The 15,147-nt window shown below is 37.7% G+C and overlaps 1 protein-coding gene across 1 annotated transcript; it reads left to right on the top strand.

The window, feature by feature from the left end:
• The first annotated feature begins 233 nt into the window (after positions 1–233).
• LOC128517014 (GTPase IMAP family member 7-like) lies at positions 234–13,668 on the top strand. The gene is made up of 2 exons (XM_053490745.1): positions 234–310; positions 12,576–13,668. The coding sequence occupies exons 1-2, from the start codon at positions 286–288 to the stop codon at positions 13,436–13,438; spliced, it is 888 nt and encodes a 295-aa protein (XP_053346720.1). The 5' UTR covers positions 234–285; the 3' UTR covers positions 13,439–13,668.
• Positions 13,669–15,147: the final 1,479 nt, after the last annotated feature.

The raw sequence follows: 15,147 nt of genomic DNA, 5'->3' as shown, positions 1-15,147 counted from the left end.
TTTATTTAATCAAGATAATGCAGGACATGTTTTCAGACACACCTGAGGACTATAAATGTACAAAACCAGAATGACATCTGAGGAACCTGTCAGACAGAAACCTGTAAGGTAGAAATGTGGCGTGCGCATTGGTACTAACAAGAGGATAGATATGAGATGGTAAGGGTGGTGACAGGATCAGGAAGACATACAGTGGAGCTTTAACCAAAGCAGTCACTGCAACAAAACCCGGACCTTGGTACAGACTGTAAACCGACTTCAATAGCGAAAAACCTCAGCAGTAAAATGAGTACAGTTAATACCAAAAAAGGTAAGTCAACTCAAACCTATTTATTTATTTCTTTAAAATAGGACTTTAATACTACTTGTTAATTTGTAGAAAATTGTTAGAACATTTTGTTCTTTTAACAGTTTGTTTAGTTCATTTTGGTAAAACTTGTTAATGGTATTTAGAATTGTTATTTTTACTCGGACTTACAAATGTTACTTAACAACCATTTATCAACCATTAACCAATCGTTTATGAATTTTAAATTAGTAAAAACAATTTCTTCGTTTAATGACTAAATAAATTAATAATTAAGAGGGAACATTTGTCAAAATTATATTGATTATTATGATTAACTATATCTCTTGAATAATTGTACTGAGATCATTAGTTTTATCATTAAAAATTTACTACCGGTCAAAAGTTTGGGATCACTTGCAAATTTCTTAGTTTTTATTTAATGATTTATTTTTTACATTCAACATCAATACTGGGGATTTAAAAACCATGACATAAGACATACGGAATTATGTAACAAAAACAACGACAGTCTGTTGTTATTTTAAGACATGAAGGTCGCTGTTCTGGATCAGTTCTTACAAGAACAGTATTGTGTCGAGTGTGTTTGTAAAACCCATCAAGCTCCATGATGAAACTGTCTCTCATGAAGACCTTCCCAGGAAAACAAGACCAAAACTGAGCTCTGCTGCAGAGGAGAAGTTCATTTAGAGTCACCAGCCTCAGAAATCACCAATTAAGTTTGTGAAAGTGTTGGGTGTGTGTCCATATTAAAACAACACAATTATAACACTCAGAAAGACCTTTTGTTTCGGGTAAAGTGACTGATGTGCCTAACTTTTTTCAGCAGAGCCTCTGTTTCACTGAATAATCTATGACTTCATATTCATGGGAAGTCAAATTCAAATTTAAATTTTATCTTTGTATGTGAATAAAATTTGAATTTGAATTTGACTTTCCGTGAATATGTAAGGCCCATTCACACCTGGATCAGGTCACATAAGGTTTTACCAGGTCTCCTATTGTCTCAGCTGTTCACGCCTCCACACTCAGGTTCCTTACACAAACAGGGCTTCTTTTGAGATAAAAATAAAGCATGGTTTCTGAAACATTAATTGAAATACAATTCTTATGCACACACACAAAACTACACAGCAAAAATATGTTATAGTATATTATGACTAAAATAAAGCGCCTCATATCGGCGCACGTTTTGCACAGCACCTCAAAGGCAGCACTTTTTAGTGAATATAAATCTGTTTTTTGTATTTCTAGAGGATTATGTGAAGAAAAAACTGCATTTAAAAAAAATACATCTCCTATAAATCTTTATATCGGCTCGCGCGTTCATCTGCCTATTGATCAAAACTCGTTAAGTGAAAGAGCATGCGCCGCGGGCTCACGCAGACATTTTTTACATTCATCAGATTTTTTTTTTAAACCACATTTTAGCCGTTTACAAACACCATGCATTGTCCTATGTTGTTGTTTGTGATCTAAGTATTTAATGAATAAAATAAAGCTGCTAATTTTGGTGTACACTTTCACTTTGCACTTTTTATCTCCTTTTTGATCAAAACCTGCCGATATGAGCAACTTTGTTTCAGTCATATTACACACAAAGGGGGCAACATTTGCAAAGCAGACAAAATGTAAAATTAGTACCTCAGAAAAACAACAGAGCACAAAAATATACTTGCTGAATAAATCCTGCATTTTTAAAAGTGAAAGCGCGCGCAATGTGAGCAGCTTTATTTCAGTCAATACAGCCATTCGAGATCAAATAAATCATTAACTGCCTGACACAAACAGCAAAAAAGCATGATGATTATTATTACTCTGATTATTATTATCATGTTTTTTTTTGCTGTTCGTGTCCAGCGTTGATTACAGGGGAACCTCGGATTACGAGTAACACCGTTTATGAGTGTTCTGCAAGACGAGCAAAGATTTTTAATTACTTTTGACTTGAAAAACGAGCATTGTCTTGGTCTACGAGCACCGAGTATCATGTATCACGCATGCGCTTCTTGTTTTGACACCGAGCATCACGTGATCTGCGGAATTGTAGGTAATCCTCTCCCCTGCTGGGTCTTAGTGCTCATCTCTTACTGGTATAATCAACATCTGTGCACATGTGTACAGTTTACTACAACACTGTGATGACTATGTGTGTGTGTGTGTGTAAAACATTTTATATTAAAGCTGCTTTGCGGCAATAAAAATTGCTAAAAGCGCTATACAAATAAAATTGAATTGAATTGAATTGAATATTGTTTTTGTAAGCAAGTTTATAAAGCAATAGCAAGTCTCAGAGGGTAAAGATTCTTTGTTTCTCTCTGTCTCAGCTTCTCGTGTTTTACTTTAGCTTTGAAAAGAAGTGGTGGTAGGGGTCTGTAAAGGCGAGTGTGTGTGTTTGTCTGTGCGCGTAATTTGACACTGTGCTCTCACACACACACTCACACTCCTCCCCCTCCTCCTCTGGGCTTCCCACACACACTTTCTACCTTTTCTTTTTTTTACAGCAGTGATTCCGTTAGTATGCGCTCACGCAAGTGTGACTAGCGATGTTTCATGCAAATTTTTCCGATGAAACTGTCTCTCCGTTAATGTGTGCATGCAGATGGAAACACTTATCTGTCTGGATTTATTTTTACTTTTTTTAAAGGTAAAGTGCAGGTTAATTTGTTTTATTTTAAAATATATATTTATATTTTGTATTATTATTATTATATATATTATATTTTTGGGGGGGGCTTTAAAATAAATAATTTGAGTTTCTATGATTTCTTATGGGAAAAGTACATTTGGTTTACGAGTGTTTTGGAATACTAGCCCACTTCCAGAACAAATTATGCTCGTAATCCAAAGTTCCACTGTATTTAAAATTGAAGCGCTTTGTGTGGATTCAGACCACGAGTCATTTTATCATAAAGAGATTCTTACACACGTATGAGAATATGTAAAAAAAAAAAAATATATATATATATATATATATATAGTGTGGCATGGGCGGGGTTTTGGACTAGTATCCATCATGCTTTGCGGGAGGGGTTGTTAGGTGTTCACCCTGTCGAGGAAAGGTGTTTGGGTTAGTGGCTTCGGCCAGGGTGTGTGTGTGTGAGTTAGAAGTATGTCCTGTCGATTTGTGTTTAGTGACTGTGTGGTTTGTGCTGTGATAAATAAAATACTCCAAGCCATTTGCATTGGGCAGCAAGGAAGCCCAATGGACTCGTCTCTCCAGCATTCTTTCCGGCGGAAAAACGCTACATTGGTGTCAGAAGTGGGATGGCTGGGAGTATTTTATTTATCACAGCACAAACCACACAGTCACTAAACACAAATCGACAGGACATACCTCTAACTCACACACACACACACCCTGGCCGAAGCCACTAACCCAAACACCTTTCCTCGACAGGGTGAACACCTAACAACCCCTCCCGCAAAGCATGATGGATACTAGTCCAAAACCCCGCCCACGCCACAATATGTATCTATATATATATATATATATATATATATATATATATATATATGGGCATGCATCAGCACATCACTCCCGCAATTTTTTTGGGTTACGCATTTTGGAATACGAGCTGCTTTCGAAACGAATTATGCTCGTAATCCAAGGTTCCACTGTATTTACATCTGAATAGAGCCATTTACATAAATCGTTTGCATGGGAATGGAGCATTAAGTGCGGGGGCAGGGCTCCAACCCGTGTAGAGACAAGAATCTGACATGCATCTGTTTGTCATGATTCGGGTGGTAATGGCTGCTGATGTGCCGTGGGCACAAAAGGGCAGGCATAGGCGCAGAGGGGTGTTTTTAAACAAAAGAGTCTTTAATCATGACATAACATGAATTACAAAGACACAATACAAACAAAGAAACAAACACTCAAATTATAACAACCATAACTGAACAATACCCAGGTTCTATGACGAGCCACACAGGACATATGCATTATGATGAAACAGGCTTAAATAATACACAGGCTCTGATACATGTTACACAGTTCAAATCAATTCAATTGTATTTATATAGCGCTTTTAACAATGGTCATTGTCTCAAAGCAGTTTCACAAAAAATGAAAGATTTTTTTTTTTTTAGAAAAAAAAAAATATATTTGGAAGTGTGTATGTTTGAGAAAATAATAATCATAATAATAATAATAATAGATAATAATTAGATAAATGAATGATGAATGAAATGTCTCTGATGAGCAAGCCAAGGGTGACGGCGACAGTGGCAAGGAAAAACTCCCTGAGATGGCAATAGGAAGAAACCTTGAGAGGAACCAGACTTAATCAGGGAACCCATTCTCATCTGGGTGATAACCGATAGAAATAACATCATGTGTGTTGTGCAGGTAAAAGTTCAATATAACAAAAGTTGTGTAGATTAACATGAAGTCCAGTTCAGCACAGGGAGTCAGTAGGTGCAGAGGGCAGGTGGGGTCTGGGTCACTGGAAGCACAGGAGCAGGATGTGTAGCTCCAGCCATCAAAAGGCAGAAGATGGAGCTGGTCCTTCTCTGGATGCCTCAGAAACCTCGCAGGGTTGGCCTTTGTCTACTAAAGCTGGTACAATCTCCAGATGCCTCAGGATGGGTAGAAAAATACAGAAAAGATAAAGAGAATTAGCGTAGTTGCCATTCAGGATAGATGTACTGGAGTATGAGGTTATGGGATGAGTTACGCGTATGCCAGATTAAAAGGATGCGTCTTGAGTCTACTTTTGAATTAGGAAACCGTGTCTGCTCCCGAACACTGTCTGGAAGGCTATTCCAAAGTTTTGAAGCTAAATATGAAAATGCCCTGCCCCCTGTAGATTTTAAAATTCTGGGAATTACCAGAAGTCCGGAGTTTTGTGATCTTAAGGAACGTGGTGGATTATAGCGTATCAGAAGACTGGTTAGGTATGTGGGAGCTAAACCATTTAAAGCCTTGTATGTAAGTACTGTAGTACTATTTTGTAAATAATTCTAAACTGAACAGGTAGCCAGTGCAGGGATGATAATATTGGGGTTATATGATCATATTTTCTGGATCTAGTGAGAACCCTGGCGGCTGCATTTTGGACTAACTGAAGCTTGTTTATTGGGGATGCAGGACAACCACCTAGTAATGCATTACAATAGTCCAGTCTGGAGCTCATGAATGCATGAACTAGCTTTTCTGCATCAGATATGGATAGGATACTCCTAAGTTTGGCAATATTTCTAAGATGGAAAAAGGCTGTTTTTTGTGATAACAGGACCTAAGCTCTATGGCGAAACACAGGCTTAATAACAAAACACACAGTACATAGGCTCTACAAGCCAAGCATGGAGCTGAAACGGGGACAAGACAAGACTAAAGACACGGAAGAATGATAGACTAGAGACAGGACTAGGGCTAGAGACACAGGGGGGACGAGACTAGAGACAGGACTAGGGCTAAAGACATGGCAATCAGCTAAACATGGTGATTAGCTACTTGTGGCAATTAGCTAAACATGTCTTTAGCCTAACATACAACTAGCTACACGTACAACTAGCTACACCTACCGGATAGCTACACCTACCGGATAGCTACACCTACCGGATAGCTACACCTACCGGATAGCTACACGTACAACTAGCTACACCTACCGGATAGCTACACGTACAACTAGCTACACCTACCGGATAGCTACACGTACAACTAGCTACACCTACCGGATAGCTACACGTACAACTAGCTACACCTACCGGATAGCTACACGTACAACTAGCTACACCTACCGGATAGCTACACGTACAACTAGCTACACCTACCGGATAGCTACACGTACAACTAGCTACACCTACCGGATAGCTACACGTACAACTAGCTACACCTACCGGATAGCTACACGTACAACTAGCTACACCTACCGGATAGCTACACGTACAACTAGCTACACCTACCGGATAGCTACACGTACAACTAGCTACACCTACCGGATAGCTACACGTACAACTAGCTACACCTACCGGATAGCTACACGTACAACTAGCTACACCTACCGGATAGCTACACGTACAACTAGCTACACCTACCGGATAGCTACACGTACAACTAGCTACACCTACCGGATAGCTACACGTACAACTAGCTACACTTACCGAAAGCTAAACATACAGTGGCCTAAACATTGAGGAAGCTAAAATACCAGAGCTAAACATCCAAGGGACTACAGCAACACTAGAGACCCAGAGACACAGAGACTAGGGACCCAGGCACACAGAAGTTAGGGACACAGAGATTACTTACAAAACCTGGAATTACACACAAGACTGCACAAGACCGAATCAGCTCCACACACACTTGACCACCAAAGACCTAAATACTATCACACCTAGCCTCGGGACATGCTTAGTGGATATGTGACAACATAAACCACAATATAACAATGTAAAATAAACCAACATATAAACAAAAACCAAAATCCCAAAGTGCCCACATAAATGACAGTACATATAAACGTTCAATGCTCGACCCAGTTTCCCAGACCAACCAGCTATTTATAGAAGATTTAATGACCTACCTCGGTTCAGGTGAGCTCCGGCATCACCTGACCGAGTTGCCTTCTGGGAAACTGAGTCTGCAAAACAAAAACTACAAAAAGACAAAACAGTACCCTCTAGTGGCGATGTCTTACACTGTTTTTTTTTTGTTTTTTTAACAATATTTTAATAACAAACATTTATTTGGCGATAAACTTTATGGAAAGAAAACCGTTTACTGTTTGTGTACATATTTTTTCTGGGTTGCTTCAATAGTTAATTTACAATAATTTTATTCACAAAAACAGTTTGTGACAAAAAAAAGTGATTGGCATACTGTTGTGGTTGGGTATTGTTTGAGTTTTTTTCGATACCGGTGCCAAATCGATACTTTTAAAACGGTACCGGTGCCAAAACGGTGCCTGAACCGATACTTTACAAAAGCCACAAAATGATGGTGGATGATTTAAAAATAAATTTTTATTGAACAAAAAATGTAATGGTTAAAACTGAACAATATATTAAAAGTTTAAAGTATATATATTATATATATACTTCAATAGAATATATTCCTCCATCTTCTCCTTAGTCAAAATAACCTTCTTTGCAATGGTAAATGGGGTCACCGTTGTAGTACTACTAGTACTAGCTGGAAAGCCATAATTATAAACAGAATCCATGTTACATTAGTATTTTACAAATCGTTTGACCATTTCTTAGCATGAATGCAAGATTTGCATTTTGCAATTAACATTAAATTAGCCTACTACTAACCTGCAGAAAGGCTGCTGTCGTCATCATAATCGGTGGACTCTGTTTTGCTACAGTTGGTATGACTAAGGCTGGGGTTCATCCACACATATAGTGCCAGCTGTTGTCCGCAAGCTGTCAAACACGGTGCATCCCTCTACTTTTAAGTTTATTCTGTGTCCCCTTAAATGTTTCATTATATTTGACGTGTTTCCCCTTTTACACAAAACTGCTGTAAAACAATTGGTGCCACACTTTCGACTCTTTAGTTTTAGGCGTTTTAAACGAAAGTTGTTTAATTTAGCAAGCTACAGTAGGATAGCGGTAGACTATGATGATTTGTGCTTTGAATTATTTAATCTAATTAAAAAAAAACTTTTAATTTACAAAAATAAAATGGACAGTACCATTACTGCAGCAATGTTTTGGATTTGTATTATTAAGCTTTCCGAAGTTCTCAAGATTTTTCTAATTAAGGAAATAATTAATTTTTCCGATCGTTTCTGACGCCCCATGAATGCAGTATTTAAATTTTATTAGTGATCATGTGTGTTGATGAATCTGCTGCTTATTACAACTGTGTCATCAAAAAAGTTGGGACGCGTGCAACAAAGGGCTGAAAAAGCAAGAAATTTTTTAAAGATTTAGCCGGGAGAACACCTATAATTAATCTAATTTTATTAATAGGATTATTACTATTCTAGGTAAAAGGCAATGACGGATTTTTCATAATACCTTAGCGGAACCTAGTTTTGTTTTTAGAATGACTAAACAATTTAATAATTAAGAGGCAAATTTTATCCAAATTTTAATAATATATCCTCTGATTCAGCATTAAATTGTAAGGAGTTCTTTACTTTTATCATTCATTAAACAACTGCACTTGATTTTTTAATTTAACTAAATTATAAATACCAATTCTAAATAATAATTTGATTTTATCCGAGTAATCAAGACATATGAAACACATTATTCATACTTGCTGCTAAACGCACACAAAGCATGAATCAGATTTTGTTGTCTCATTAGATTTTTTTTTTTAGTTGGTTATGATTTTTTTGATTTAGAAAATCAAAAACAGTCCAAAGCCATTGTGGTAAATCTAAATTCTGACAGACAGCAGCTAGTAAAGGTTCATGTGAAAGGGCATTGTGATGCCTTGTGCTCAGTGCATACGAGATAAATTCAGAAGTAATGGTGTACTTGTCCTTTAACAGTGCAGGAGCAGGGGAGTAGTATCGAACTGAGGATCGTGCTGGTGGGAAAGACTGGAGTGGGGAAAAGTGCCACCGGAAACACTATCCTGCAAAAAGAAGCATTCAAATCTGAGTTGTCTAGCTCATCTGTGACCTCAGACTGTGACAAAGCCGAAGCAAATATAAATGGAAGAAATGTTGCAGTAATTGACACTCCGGGCCTTTTTGACACCAGATTTTCAAATGAAGAAATTATAGAAAGGATTAAGAAATGCATGTCCTTGTGTGCCCCGGGCCCTTATGTTATTCTAGTGGTTCTCCAACTGGGAAGATTCACAAAAGAAGAAAAAGAAACTGTGGAAATAATCAAAGAGATTTTTGGAGAAGGTTCTGCACATTATATTATGGTGCTCTTCACACATGGACGTGGGCTGGAGAAAAGCAAGAAAAATATTCATGACTTTGTTCATGAAAGTCCTGAGCTGGAGAAATTTACTCAAACCACCAGTGGACAATATCATGTGTTCAGCAATGAGGACACAGATTCAAAACAGGTCGACATCCTGCTCGAACAGATTGATCAGCTGATTATCAAAAAGGGTGGAAAGCACTACACTAATAAAATACTGCAAGAGGCTGAAGAAGCAATTAAAGAGGAACAGTTAAGACTTCAAAACGAAACACATATGGATGAAAAGCAGGCCAGAGAGAAAGCAGAAAGAAGTAATAACTTCCTTAAAACTGGTGCTGGTATTGCAACGGCTATGAGTGTAACAGCTCTTGGTGGAGTTCTTGTTGCAGCACTCTTTGAGCGTTGCGTAATACAGTAGTTATAAGCATTGACTAAAACTGAAATGAAGCTGATTTGATGAGGTTTGTTGACATTAACATATAATGCTGTCTAGTCATGTAAAGCTTTGAGGTTTTTGCCTTTTGGGGCACTTCCTTTCTGAGGAACATTCTCATCTTTCCCATGCTACAGATGAGATGTTTTTTCTTTGCTATATTTACAAATCAGTAAAAAAAAAATACATAAAACTTTGCACATAATAAACTACCTATTCCTATATTAAACACATTTTCTGCATAATGTAAATTATTTATAAAACTTGTTATATGTGTAAGCTGTTACAAAAGGAGTTATTAGAGCTATTGAAAGCACTTTTTTTCCAGGAGCAAAAGAACCTCTGAGGCTGGTGGTGCTCGGGCTTCAGGGTGTGGGGAAAAGTGCAACAGGTAACACCATCCTGGGCAATGAAGAGTTTCAATCAGACATCAGCTCCAGTGCTCTTACACTGCAGACTGAAAGCAGGGAAGGTCTGGTATGTGATAGAAATGTGATGGTGGTGGACACTCCAGGCCTCTTCAACAGCACACTCTCAGACACAGAGGTGAAACAGGAGATAAGGAAAGCTCTGACCTTCTGCCATCCAGGACCCAATGCCTTTCTTATTGTTATCCAGCTGGGACGCTTTACAGAGCAAGAGGGAAGTGTGATGGACAGGCTGACCGAAATTTTGGACTCAAAGTTTAATCAGTACTCCATGGTGCTGTTTACTTATGGAGACAAACTGAAGAACAAAACAATAGATCAGTTTGTGACAGAAGACAAAAACCTGCTGAAACTCGTCAGCAAATGTGAGGGACGGTACCATGTGTTCAATAATGCTGATGCAGAAAATAAAGATCAGGTTAGCAAGCTCTTAGAGAAAATAGACCGCATGATCACAGGAAGAAAAAAACAGCCATTTTATGTAAAGGGTGGGAAAAAATGCCAGTATCCATGGATATACATTGCTGTGCCGGTTTTAACATTATTAGCAATTACAATGTTATATACAAAGAAGCAAGTACCAGCAGATGAGATGACTGAGAATGGGAGTGTATTTAACTGGAAAACTCTCATTCCCATAGCTATAGTGTTTGGGACAGGCTGGTGTATCCTGAGGAAATTACAGAAATAACTCTTGCAATGAAATTATTGTAAAAGTCTAAATGTTAATGAAATTAAAATTAACTTTGATTAAATATAAATATAAAAAATAACAGATTTTTAAAAATGATTATTCAAAACCTCTTCTTATACACTATAATCTCACTAATTTAGAATGACATGCCTTAAAATTTTTATGTAGTGTGATTGTTTTTTATTTAGATTGTTTGTTTATTCTTTCTCTAGAAAATATTTTATATTATTTGACACTTTCTGTAGTTATGTTTATGGTTATATTTCTTATATTTAAGTGCATAAAGTATAAAAGAAATAAGAATGTACTGGTAAAATTGCTACAATAAAATGCAAGCTTAAATAAAATGTGTTATTGCATTTGTTTAACGTGTACCCACAACTTGTTTGCACTACATCAGTGTGAGCAAATTAGGATACAGTGGAACTATGGATTGTGAGTGTAATTTATTTTGGAAATGTGCTTGTATATCAAAGCACGCGTAAATCAAAGCGAATTTAACCCCATAAGAAATAATGAAAACTCTGATTATTCTTTCCACAACCCAAAAATAATTAATATGAAATTTAAAGTAAAGAATAAAATTATTAGCCCTGCATTTTACCTTTGAAACACGCAGAGCCGACAGTTCTGTTATGTGGGCCTTTATTGACAACAGAAAGGCATGAAATAGTTGTAACAAAAATTAATGACACACATGCTCTCTGCTTCATGCATTCAGCTGCTTAATTGCCGCGCTTTTTAAACACGCAAATACTTACCATTACTCACTACTGCCATCTAGTGTATAGGTGGGTTTATTGTTCACCTATCCAATAGATGGCAGTAGTGATTGTAATGGTAAGGACTGGCATGTTAAAAAGAGCGGGGAACAAGAAGCTGAATCACTGCAAAAGAATTCTAGCTGCAATGATTGAGACCAGAGAGGGTCGTGGGGCGACCGATTATACTTGGAACTCATAAATTAAGACTCTCTCATTTATTAAATCAAATTTTATTACCCATTTTTCTCGTCTTGCGGGTTACTCGTAATCCGAGATTTCACTGGATTTTCACCATACATTTTAAATAAGTTCAAGTTCAAGTAGGCTTTATTGTCACTTCAACCATATACAGTTAGTACACAGTGAAACGAAACAATGTTCCTCCAGGACCAAGGTACTACATGCAACATAAATTTACAACATAAATTAACAAAAAAACCTAGCTAACTAAGAGGCCTAGTTAGCTGGCTAGCGGAGACAAGACAGAGAGACCTAACATAAATTAACACGATAAGGTAACAAAAAACGAACTATCTAACCCAGAGACAACAGACAACATAAAGTGCACATGCAAATGTGCAAACGAGCAACAAAGTGACGGTGTGACAAACACAACATAACATAATATGGGGTACAGGGGTAGCTCAGTGGTTAAGGCATTGGACTACGGTTTGGAAGATCCCAGGTTCAAACCCCACAACCACTAAGTCTCCACTGTTGGGCCCTTGAGTGCGGCCCTTAACCCTCAACTGCTCAGATGTGTAATAAGATTAAAATATAAGTCGCTCTGGATAAGAGTGTCTGCCAAATGCCTAAATGTAAATAATACTTTGTGGTGATGAGTTGAGGTAGTGCACAACCAGTAAACATTTTAGAATTAAGAAGAATTTAAGATGTTAGTGCAAAAAGTAGTCCAGTAATGAATATTGTACAATAGTTTGGTGTAGGTCAGTGGTTTTGCGCTTGTGTTAATTAGTCAGTCCAGTCTCAATTTTTTGAGGTAGTTGAGTTAAGCTGAGTGATAATGTTTGTGCGTTATATAAATAAGAGTTAATAAATAAGAATAGGTTGACATAATACTTGTAATTTTTTTTTACAGTGCATGAACAACATAAGACTCATGAAGTTCTCAGGATTGTTCTTTTGGGGAAGACTGGGGTTGGAAAAAGTTCAGCTGGAAACACCATTCTGGGTGAAGAGGTTTTTAAATGTGACGTATCAGCATCATCTGTGACCAAGGAATGTTGGAAGGACATTAAAGAAGTAAATGGCAGGAATGTTGCCGTCATTGATACACCAGGCCTGTTTAATCCAAGCTTAAGTTTAGAGGAGACAGTAGATAGAATCAAATTCTGCATCCCGCTGTCTGCTCCTGGCCCACATGTCTTCCTCTTTGTGGTTTACCCTAATAGATTTACTCAGGAAGATAATGAAACAGTAAAAATCTTTCTGAAGGTATTTGGGGAAGATGCCATTAAAAACACTATTGTCCTGTTTACCCAAGGAGACAAGGTTGGGCAAAGAAACATGCAAGAGTTCATAAGTCAAAACCCAGATCTGGTGAAACTGTTCAGAATGTGTAACCAGAGACACCATATTTTCAACAACGAGATGAAGGATCCTGCACAGGTGGTTCAACTGCTAGAAAAGATCGACAAAATGGTGTCGGAAAACAGAGGAAATTATTATACCAATGAAATGCTACTAAAGGCAGAACGAGCGATTGAGGAAGAGAAACAGCGCATTCTAAAGGAAAATGAGGAGCAGAGACGCAGGCAGCTTGAGGCTCTGAAGCAGGAAGCTCTGTCTGAGGCCTACAGGGAGCTTCAGGAGAAGCAGGAGAGAGAGGCCAGAGAGCAGGCGGAAAAGAATAACAAGTATATTGATATAATCACACAGATCTTGTGCATTCTCTTTGAAAAGTTCCTCACAAAGCAATTACAAAATGCAGAAAGAAATTAAGCAGAATTCATCTGTGTAACTATTTAACAGGATTGTTGCATTTTTCTAATACTGTATGTAGGCCTCAAGGTGTCAACATACACGACCTTAGAGAACACAATTCATGAGTTTTATTTATATGCTTTCTTATTTTCTCTCATACACAGATGAAAAATACATAATATTCTGTTCCTCTGTTTGCCTGTCCTTCAATAATCTCTGATGCTGCATGTGAATAGCAAAATGATAGGAAACTAAAGAAGGAATATCCTGTTCTTCTTGTCACTAAAACTCATTCATTCAATCATTTTCTTTACCACTGAATCCTGTACAGCAGTCACGGAAATCCTGAAGCCTATCGCAGGTGCGAGGCCACAGAGCTAAACATCACTCCACCATGCCATCTGTCACTAAAATGAAATGCTTTATTTCGTGGGGTGTGTAATATGGACATTCAATATTCAACAGAGATGAGACTGGACAGATGCTGCAGGTGTGCAGGTGTTACCAATAAATATTATAAAGAGCCCCCCAGGATGTAAAGATGAAAATATCAAACTGCTTATAGAGTAGCATTTTAGCATGTTGCCTTGCACCTCCACAGTTTGCATGTGTTTGATAGGTTTCTTCCCAAAGTCTAAATACATGCCAAGATTGCCATCTTCAAGTTTCCCATTGTGTGATAATGTATGTGGACTTGTGCAATGCCAGGGGTTGGGCACCACGTCCAGAGTGTCCCCTCGTTGTGTCCTGGGATAGGCTGCAGGTCCCCTGTGACTGTAAACAGGATAAGCGATATAGATAAGCATTTTACTGTATATCAGACTGTGTATGACTGTGTATGTGACAAATAAAAATTTAATTTAAGTTTGGATAAATGGATGCTTATGAATTAACCAATAACTGATGGTGACTCTAAAATATGATAAAATATTAATTTTAATGCCACTATTGATACTACAGTTGTAATTTACAAGATAACAGCAGATGACAAGACGAACCATCTCACCTTTCTCTCTGGCCCACATGTCTTGGTACATTCTGAAAGTTTCAATTAAGAAGACAATAAGACATATTTATAATTGCACATTTTTCAGTATTATACTGTTCACCCAAGGATGTCTGGTGCGGGAAATATGCAAGAATTTGTTACCAGAGACACCATATTTTCACTTTAAGATCTATTAAAAAAATTACGTTTGCTTTATAAATTAAAACAATATAATGTCAAAAGCAGCCTATAATGTCCTGTAGTATGATGAAAGTCCTCTGTTTCAGCCAGTTACATTTTTTGTCTGCCGAACTTTTAACATATCAAACACTATAACAGAGAATAGTGACAAGGTGTGGCTAAGAGTCTCATCACTGTAACGTGCTTCTGTAAATATAGCGCAGTGGCCAGGGGTAGCTCAGTGGTTAAGGCATTGGACTACGGTTTGGAAGATCCCAGGTTCAAACCCCACAACCACCAGGTTGCCACTGTTGGGCCCCTTGAGCGCGGCCCTTAACCCTCAACTGCTCAGATGTGTAATAAGATTAAAATGTAAGTCGCTCTGGATAAGAGAGTCTGCCAAATGCCTAAATGTAAATATCAATTGCTTTTACGCCTTCATTCACCAGAGATTTCATCGCAAGTCTCAGTTTAACTTCAACGCCCCTCATTAAACACATAGCCAATTTGGTAAAACCACAGACACAGGGTTCCAGCCAATGTTTTATTATTGAAAAAA

Source organism: Clarias gariepinus, unplaced genomic scaffold (genome assembly GCF_024256425.1).
Source record: "Clarias gariepinus isolate MV-2021 ecotype Netherlands unplaced genomic scaffold, CGAR_prim_01v2 scaffold_31, whole genome shotgun sequence".
NCBI lineage: Eukaryota > Metazoa > Chordata > Actinopteri > Siluriformes > Clariidae > Clarias > Clarias gariepinus.
This window is presented reverse-complemented; position numbering and strand designations above follow the sequence as displayed.